We start from the raw sequence: 10,129 nt of genomic DNA on the forward strand, positions 1-10,129 counted from the left end.
CCTTGCCTGTCATTCTGCTCTACTGTTAGAAGCCTTCCTTCTCCCCCTTTTATATACGGACATTTATGGGCATCACTTTCAAAATAGGTTCACTTTTTGAGAACCGAGACCTCATTAAAATGTAGTCAGGCATCAAAAACTTCATTGTTTTCTCCAGTATTGAGGAACAACAATAGTGAGGCAATTGTTTAAGCCCTGAAAAACCATGATACATCTCCTTTTTGAAAACGGGAAGCTCACTGTATAGCCAGGCGTGTCTTAAAATGGTCTTTTCCAAAAAGGAACATTTCAAGCTTTTCTGTCAAGTTATAATGACTTCATTTGGCACGTTTGCTAAAAATTTTCCTTGCTACATATGCGCCAGATTTTTTTTCTTTTCTTTTTACTGGACTGCCAGGCTACAGGACGTCATGCTCCCATAAGTCAGAATGTTTACAGATGGTTTGGATGTGCTGTCAAAGCATGGTTTTCGAATGCCTAAATGATTGCCTTATCGAACGGTGTTGAAGAGCTGTGAAAAGATTCAGCGAAGTGTTAAGTTTATCAACACTTAAGCAATCAATGACATTTTCATCTGTTTGACTCCAAATCACGCCCAACAATGTTTTAATAAGTTCTTGGTTATCAAAAAAAAAAAAAAGGTCATCCTATCCTCGGAAAGTAATCAGTTGTGCCATTAACATGCTTTGCGGTTACAGACGGGTGACAAATTGAAGGAAAACCTGAAAGTTACAGTGAGGGGGTCCAGAGGCTCTGTTATGCTGTAGAATCGCTGTGCTGCACAAAGAATTGTTTTATTCTGATTTGTTTTGCACAGTGTTAACATACAGACAGGTGACAAAGGAAAAACCTAAATGCTACAGTGAGGGGATCTGGGGGATCTGTTACACTGTGGGGGCCATTTTACTGGCATGGTACGAGTCCACTTGGCCCCCCTAACCTATGATGAAACATTTCTATCCTGATGGGAGTGGTCTCTTCCAGGATGACAATGCCCCCATCCACAGAGCACAAATGGTTTGATGAGGATGAATGGATGGATGGATTGCATTTATATAGCACTTTTCTAGCTGCAACAGCCACTCAAAGCGCTTAGATAAAATAATAAGTCATAATAAAAATAAAAAAGAAAAGAAAAAATAAATAAATAAAATAAAAATAAGTTTGTATGCCAGCCTATATGGATCAACATATAAAAAAAGAAAACAAAGAAAAACAATGTGTACATACGTGTATGTAACAATAGGACAAGTCAAAACAAAAATAAATATACGTAATGAAAATGATGTAAATCATATGCTATGGCCTTCATAGTCACCAGATCTCAACCCAGTTGAACACCTATGGGAGATTTTGGACCGACGCATTAGACAGCGCTCTCCGCCACCATCATCAAAACACCAAATGAGGGACTATCTTTTGGGAGAATGGTGTCCATCCCTCCAGTAGAGTTCAGAGACATGTATAATCTACGATGAGGAGCATTTAAGCTGTTCTGGAGGCTCGTTGTAGCCCAACTTCTTACTAAGACACTTTATATTGGTTTTTCTTTAATTTTTCATGTCATTCTGTGTGAGGATTTGTATATATCAACTATTGTGAATGTGAATGAAATCAGTGTTCCCGCATGTTTGTAAGCTCAGCAAGAAAATTTAGTTCAGATAGATGTGTGAGAAAATGTATACAATTTTATGATTGGATTGAGAAATGGTGCCCATTGTTTGTAAAGCTCAAGCATCTGAAAGTTTACACATGTAATTTCAGGCAGGTACTGCAGCCCTTTCCCAGAGTGTACTGGCAGAGTTACCTGACCAAGTGGCTTCCTTCTTCAATTTATTTGAATTGAAGCCTCCTAATGAACCCTCTCCTACCTAGAAATGTAAGAGCACCCAAATTGTCTAACCTATATTTGTCTGTTCAACTGGTCTATGCACAAGGCTGCATGTCATGGCTGCTTGTCTTTGTTTGTTTATTTTTTCTTCTGAGGTGGCATGACTCAGGAGATAGATTGGGTCATTTAGTAATTGGAAGGTCGCTGGTTCGATCCCCGGCTCCTCCAGAGAGCATGTTGAATAATAATAACAATCATTACATTTATATAGCGCTTTTCTAGACACCCAAAGTGCTTCACATTGAAGGGGGTAACTCACTTCAACCACCACCAATGTGTAGCATCCACCTGGGTGATGCATGGCAGCCATTTTGCACCAGAACACTCACCACACATCAGCTCGAGGTGGAGAGGGAGGAATCATTGTGCGAATTACACGAGGGGATGATTAGGTGGCCAGATGGAGAGAGCCAGGTTGGGAATTTTACCATGACACAAGGGAAACCCCTACTCTTTGCGATAAGTGTAATGGGATCTTTAATGACCACAGTGAGTCAGGACCTCGGTTTAACGTCTCATCCAAAGGACGGCATCTCCTACAGCACAGTGTCCTCGTCACTGCACTGAGGCATTGGGATTTGATATTTGTTATTTTTGCTTGGATCAGAGGGAAGACTACTCCCTACTGGCCCACGAACACCATTTCCAGCAGCAACTCAGTTTTCCCGGGAGGTCTGCGATCCAAGTACTAGCCAAGCCCATACCTGCTTAGCTTCTGTCATTTGGCAGAGCCAGGGTACATGTTGGTATGGCTGCTAGCAAAGTGTCCTTGAGCAAGACACTGAACCCGTAACTGCTCCTGATGAGCAGGTTGGCGCCTTGCAGGGCAGCCTCTGCCAACAGTGTATGAATGGGTCTGTGAATGAGTGAATGTGAGGCATACACTGTAACGCGCTTTGAATGGTCAGTAGATTAGAAAAGTGCTATATAAATGCAGTCCATTTACCATTTATTTATTTACCATTTCAGTGCAAAATCCCACTTTCTGCATGTCCCCATTGTTTATCCAATGGCCAAGGCTCAGCTATTTTGCCGTGTTTTTGTATGGTGCTGTGATTTTCACTGATAATATAGCCCTGTAGCCTCCCATCACAACTTGTCAATTTCTTCTCATTTCCCCTGGTTGTTGCATCTGCATCCTCCTTAATCCACTGATTTTGGTGCATTGCACAATCCTCATTTCTCTCGTTTTCATTTCCTGTCCCCTCCCATCACAACTTGTCAATTTCTTCTCATTTCCTCTGGTTGTTGCATCTGCATCCTTCTTAATCCACTGATTTTGGTGCATTGCACAATCCTCATTTCTCTCATTCTCATTCCCTCTCCCCGTAGGCTCCAAGAGAAGTGCTGGCTCAGAATGTCTTGGCAGAGGTCCCAAGTCAGGTGGTGGGATTTTTCAATACCTTCGAGCTGAAGCCACCCAACAGAAACCAAGCCCTTCCAGACCACTCAGTCTAAGAGCCATCTTTACATCTTTAATGTAACATACAAGGATTCCAGCTTTCCTGTCAGATAACCAACTTGAAATAAACTGGACTTCAAAGCTTATCTGGACAGTCCTATCCAAGGCAAGCCCCCCCCCCCACACACACACACATGCATAGTTAAAGAATTAAGATTAGTATCATTACAGTTAATCACAAGAGACCTCTTTTTCCCCAAATTCCAGGTTTTGCTCAGTCCAAGCCTTTTCATGATTTTGTAGGAACCTTAGGATCCCCCAACATTATCACTATAAAGTGTGAAAATAGTGAATATTCAGCAAAAGCTATGTACTATGGCACAGTGGCCCAGTGGTTAGCACTGGTGCCTCACAGCAAAAAGGTCCTGGGTTCGAACCCCAGGCCCTCCCTGTGGGGAGTTTGCATATTCTCCCCGTGTCTGTGTGGGTTTCCTCCAGGTGCTCTGGTTTCCTCCCACTATCATAAAGACATACATGTTAGGATTAATACTCCTGTCTGTGTCCCTGAGCAAGGCAATGGAAAGAAGAACTGGAGTTGGTCCCCGGGTGCTGCAGCTGCCCACTGCTGCTATACAATAGAATAGGTTAAATGCAGAGAACACATTCGTTGTAAGAATACAATTAGTTGTAAGAACACAATGACAAAATAAAGTGGTTTTCTTCTTTCTTCTACTAGTGCCTAATTTTAGTGACTAGTGAGTGCACTTTGGGGAAAAAGTGATAAAACGGCCTGCCATACAACTTAACATAGCCTCAACTCTGCGCACAGCATGTATACCATGAGCAGACACCCATGCCTATTACTCCCTCTCACTCCTCATTAACTCTGCTCATCTGCTGTTTACATTTTTGTAATAAATTATGCCTAAAATTGCCTTGCAGACTGTATAAGCCCTCTACAAAGATATCTATGATAGTAGTTTGATAGTAGTAGTTTCAGATACAAACTGTCTCGAAACTCAGTTTATAGACATTGCCCCCCGAGAGAGCTAACACTAACACATGAAGACTTGATTACAGATTAATTTGAATGTGGCCCAACATTGGTCACATGCATTTGTCACTATTTTACATATTTGTTTTTATGTGCCAGAAATGGGTTTTGGAAAAAAAAAAGCATGTGTTAAATTGCACTACATGATGACTAAATTGTAATAACCACACATTTGGGTGATGAAACTGAACTGGATTGAATACACAAGACCTTAATGATTTTTACAGTGATTATTTGAACAAGTGTACATGTGTAGTTTTTGGTTTAAAAACGTTGACTTACATTTCATTTTTTCATTTTTAGATTTTATATCTGGAGCTGCTTGTATGTTGTATCATCTGTTTCTTGCTGTTTTGTACTCCTGCTGCAAAAAAATGTTTTAAATGTTTGTAATCCAATCCTTGGTTTGGGGCACTATTTTGGTGCTTATATCAACAGTAAACTGGTTAGGAATTTCAGGAGAATCAGTTCTTATATCAACAGTAAACTGGTTAGGAATTTCAGGAGAATCTCCAAGAGCTCTATAATTGTGATCAGTAGACAGTTTAAGCATGCATGAAGCTTTTAAGCTAAGCCTAATAACGGAAAATACTGAAACCTCACGAGAATAATGAATGCAATGAACGTTAACTCTTGACTGTTAAGCTGTTTAGTTCTCAGCATAAAGAAAGCACTAATATATTTCACAGTAGTGAATAAAATAGGATGTATTGATGATCGCACTTATGAAATATGTATTATCACTGTGCCAATTAGTGTTTTAATGCCAAACTATGCCAGTTATGTTTTAGCCGGTTGACAATTCTCGTATTTAAAAAATACTCCTGTTTATTTGGATTTTTAGTCAGTCATTACTTCATGTATGTGTGTAGACTTCATCTGTTTCAAATCTGGTCAGTAAATCAACGGCCAATTTTTTTATTATCCCTTTTGGGTCTCTAGTTTCAGACATGCTTCATTTAGCCATTTTTTACGGATTTTTATTTAAAAAAATTTTTTTCAAGCAAGCTTCTCAAATAAACTGGTCAAGTTATAGAACTGCGTAAGTTGTACTTTATGTGTGTGTGTGTGTTTGTTTGTTTGTTGGCACTAGTCATTCATCCCATGCGATATTTTTTGTTTTGTCATTATTGAATAATACTCTGTACAGTTTCAGGATTGTGAGATACAACATTCATTCATTCAAACTTCATTTCAGAACCCAGGATCCAGATAAAAGACAGGAAATTACATCGACTATATTGCATACAAAGGCACCATAAAAGATCATGTTTTAAGAAAGAAGAAATATATGTTAATGTCTTACAAGGAGACAACTGTACCAATGCCTCCACAGCTGGGATTGGAAGTGTGTAGTACTAAACCTTCCATCCATCCATTATCCAAGCTGCTTATCCCAACTGGGGTCGTGGGGATGCTGGAGTCTATCCCAACAGTCATTGGGCGACAGGCGGGGAGACACCCCGGACAGGCCACCAATCCATCACAGGGCCAACATACACACACACATTCACACCAAGGGACAATTTAGTACGGCCGAGTCACCTGACCTACATGTCTTTGGACTGTGGGAGGAAACCGGAGCACCCGGAGGAAACCCATGCAGACATGGGGAGAACATGCAAACTCCACACAGAGGACGACCTCCAAGGTTTGACTACCCCGGGGTTCAAACTTAGGACCTTGTTGCTGTGAGGTGACTGCGCTAACCACTGCGCCACCATGCCGCCCGTACTAAACCTTATTTTTGATAAAACCAAGATGATTTAATTTACAGCGACATTAAGCCGGCAAATAAACTTGTTCATAAGATTTCTTAAAACAGTTTGGAAAGTATTGACGCCTGCAGCCACAAGCATTACACTTGCACTACACCATGTAGGTGTATAATAATAATATCCTTATGGCATTATTATAAGCTACTGGAAGTCTCTCTAAGCTTGCTTTTTTTTCTCTGTAGTTTGACCACAAGTGTGCAGTACAGAGTGGTGTACAACATGCCCTGAACAGAGACATCTTCACTCCATCTGTACACATGCTAAACTTGCGTGAGAGAATGTTTGCCTCTGCATACATCATGCAGCATTGCCTATAAATATCATCATTTGTTCCGTAACAAAATGTCCAAGATAGTTTACCTTATTGCAGACTATTATTATCAGACAATTTGAAGTCAGGAAATTTTAGACATTTGTCCCCTTCTACAGATCAAGACAACTCTCTTACTGGCATTGTATTTGATATCATGTTCCATACCGTACACAGAACATAGTAAGGAGCTAGTGGAGACCAATGCTGCATGGACTAAAGACCACAAGATCATCTGCATACATAATATGATTCACTAGACTAAAGAATTACCAGTCACACACCCAGTGTTACAGTCTTTCAATTGCTTGGATGGATCATCGATTAAAGAGGACCGGGGACCAAATTCCCCCTTGTCTGACACCACTGATAACTCCAGATGGGGCTGAGACACTATTGCCCCATTTTGCTTGCATAGACTGGTGGGCATACCAGTAAACCAGAATTCTCACAATCTATTTGGGTACCCCTGTTTGACTCAATTTACCAAACAACTTTTTATGACTAACACGACCAAACGTTTCGGAGGTATCAATAAAACATAAAAACGGATGAGTTTTAACGTCTATATTTGTTTACAATTTCGTTTAAATTACACTACCCCCTCCTTCGATCAATTCCCTCACGCCTCTGGGCGCACGTGCTTCCGATGGCCTCACGGTCTCACCATCCCACTTCTGACACCTGCTACTACTACTACTTTCGGCTGCTCCCGTTAGGGGTCGCCACAGCGGATCATCCGTTTCCATTTCTTCCTGTCTTCTGCGTCTTCCTCTGTCACACCAGCCACCTGCATGTCCTCCCTCACCACATCCATAAACCTCCTCTTTGGCCTTCCTCTTTTCTCCTTCATGGCAGCTCCATATTCAGTGTCCTTCTCCCAATATACCCAGCATCTCTCCTCCACCCATGTCCAAGCCATCTCAATCTTGCCTCTCTTGCTTTGTCTCCAAACCGTCCAACCTGGGCGGTCTCTCTAATATAATCGTTCCTAATCCTGTCCTTCTTCGTTACTCCCAGTGAAAATCTTAGCATCTTCAACTCTGCCACCTCCAGCTCCGCCTCCTGTCTTTTCATCATTGCCACTGTCTCCAAACCATAAAACATAGCTGGTCTCACAACCATCTTGTAGACCTTCCCTTTAGCTCTTGCTGGTACCCTTCTGTCGCAAATCACTCCTGACACTCTTCTCCACCCACTCCACCCTGCCTGCACTCTCTTCTTCACCTCTCTTCTGCACTCCCCGTTACTTTGGACAGTTGACCCCAAGTATTTAAACTCAAATGCCTTTGTCACCTCCACTCCTTGCATCCTGACCATTCCACTGTCCTCCCTCTCATTCACATATAGGTATTTCGTCTTGCTCCTACTGACTTTCATTCCTCTTCTCTCCAGTACATACCTCCACCTCTCCAGGCTCTTCTCAACCTGCACCCTACTCCCACTACAGATCACAATGTCATCCTCGAACATCATTGTCCCCAGAGACTTCTGCCTGATCTTGTCCGTCAACCTGTCCATCACCATTGCAAACAAGAAAGGGCTCAGAGCCGATCCTTGATGTAATCCCACATCCACCTTGAACCCATCTGTCATTCCAACCGCACACCACACCATTGTCAGACTTCCCTCATACATACACTACCGTTCAAAAGTTTGGGATCACCCAAACAATTTTGTGTTTTCCATGAAAAGTCACACTTATTCACCACCATATGTTGTGAAATGAATAGAAAATAGAGTCAAGACATTGACAAGGTTAGAAATAATGATTTGTATTTGAAATAAGATTTTTTTTACATCAAACTTTGCTTTCGTCAAAGAATCCTCCATTTGCAGCAATTACAGCATTGCAGACCTTTGGCATTCTAGCTGTTAATTTGTTGAGGTAATCTGGAGAAATTGCACCCCACGCTTCCAGAAGCAGCTCCCACAAGTTGGATTGGTTGGATGGGCACTTCTTTGAGCAGATTGAGTTTCTGGAGCATCACATTTGTGGGGTCAATTAAACGCTCAAAATGGCCAGAAAAAGAGAACTTTCATCTGAAACTCGACAGTCTATTCTTGTTCTTAGAAATGAAGGCTATTCCATGCGAGAAATTGCTAAGAAATTGAAGATTTCCTACACCGGTGTGTACTACTCCCTTCAGAGGACAGCACAAACAGGCTCTAACAGGTACTATTTAATGAAGATGCCAGTTGGGGACCTGTGAGGCGTCTGTTTCTCAAACTAGAGACTCTAATGTACTTATCTTCTTGCTCAGTTGTGCAACGCGGCCTCCCACTTCTTTTTCTACTCTGGTTAGAGCCTGTTTGTGCTGTCCTCTGAAGGGAGTAGTACACACCGGTGTAGGAAATCTTCAATTTCTTAGCAATTTCTCGCATGGAATAGCCTTCATTTCTAAGAACAAGAATAGACTGTCGAGTTTCAGATGAAAGTTCTCTTTTTCTGGCCATTTTGAGCGTTTAATTGACCCCACAAATGTGATGCTCCAGAAACTCAATCTGCTCAAAGAAGTGCCCATCCAACCAATCCAACTTGTGGGAGCTGCTTCTGGAAGCGTGGGGTGCAATTTCTCCAGATTACCTCAACAAATTAACAGCTAGAATGCCAAAGGTCTGCAATGCTGTAATTGCTGCAAATGGAGGATTCTTTGACGAAAGCAAAGTTTGATGTAAAAAAAATCTTATTTCAAATACAAATCATTATTTCTAACCTTGCCAATGTCTTGACTCTATTTTCTATTCATTTCACAACATATGGTGGTGAATAAGTGTGACTTTTCATGGAAAACACAAAATTGTTTGGGTGATCCCAAACTTTTGAACGGTAGTGTATCCTGCACCACTCTTACATACTTCTCTGCAACTCCTGACTTCCTCATACAATACCACACCTCCTCTCTCAGCACCCTGTCGTATGCTTTCTCTAAATGTACAAAGACACAGTGTAGCTCCTTCTGGCCTTCTCTATACTTCTCAGTCAACATTCTCAAAGCAAACATCGCATCTGTGGTGCTCTTTCGTGGCATGAACCATACTGCTGCTCGCTGATCATCACCTCTCCTCTTAACCTAGCTTCTATTACTCTTTCCCATATCTTCATGCTGTGGCTGATCAACTTTATACCTCTGTTGCTGACACAGCTCTGCACATCACCCTTGTTCTTGAAAATCAGTACCAGTATGCTTCTTCTCCACTCCTCAGGCATCCTCTCACTTTCCAAGATTGTGTTAAACAATCTAGTTAAAACCCCCACTGCCATCTCTCCTAAACACCTCCATGCCTCCACAGGTATGTCATCAGGACCCAACCGCCTTTCCCACTCTTCATCCTCGGCATAGCTGCCCTCACTTCCTCCTTGCTAATCCACCGCACTTCCTGATTCACTATCCCCCCATCGTCCCACTTCTGACACCAATGTAGCGAATTCAGTGGGGGCAGCCGGGACGCGCACCCGGGTCTCCCGCGCCACAGGCGACCGCGTTAACTTACTTTTAAAAATCTACATGTCTCATTATGTAATAGTTTACGGTATTGGCGAAACGCATTTGTCCTGGTCTTCGTTCGCTATTGGGAAACCGGAACGTTCAAGTGACCACGCGCACCTCCCTGCCCTGCTAGTAAAGATTTCAACTAGCACCGCCCCTCGCAACGTCCCCAGCAGAACTACCCCTCCCTCCTATATGCGGCA

General features: G+C 42.1%; 1 protein-coding gene across 3 annotated transcripts in view; it reads left to right on the forward strand.

The window, feature by feature from the left end:
- Positions 1-5,373, forward strand: part of LOC130129536 (copine-3-like) — a 20,458-nt gene extending 15,085 nt beyond the window's left edge. For 2 of the 3 annotated variants that reach the window (XM_056299100.1, XM_056299099.1), the window contains exon 16: positions 3,224-5,373. In XM_056299100.1, coding sequence (XP_056155075.1) covers positions 3,224-3,349 — 126 coding nt within the window. In that variant the 3' untranslated portion in view covers positions 3,350-5,373. Of the gene's footprint in view, positions 1-1,764; positions 1,880-3,223 lie in introns of all 3 variants that reach the window. The other variant, XM_056299101.1, reaches the window with a different exon arrangement.
- The last annotated feature ends 4,756 nt before the right edge of the window (positions 5,374-10,129 follow it).

This window comes from Lampris incognitus, chromosome 19, assembly GCF_029633865.1.
Source record: "Lampris incognitus isolate fLamInc1 chromosome 19, fLamInc1.hap2, whole genome shotgun sequence".
NCBI lineage: Eukaryota > Metazoa > Chordata > Actinopteri > Lampriformes > Lampridae > Lampris > Lampris incognitus.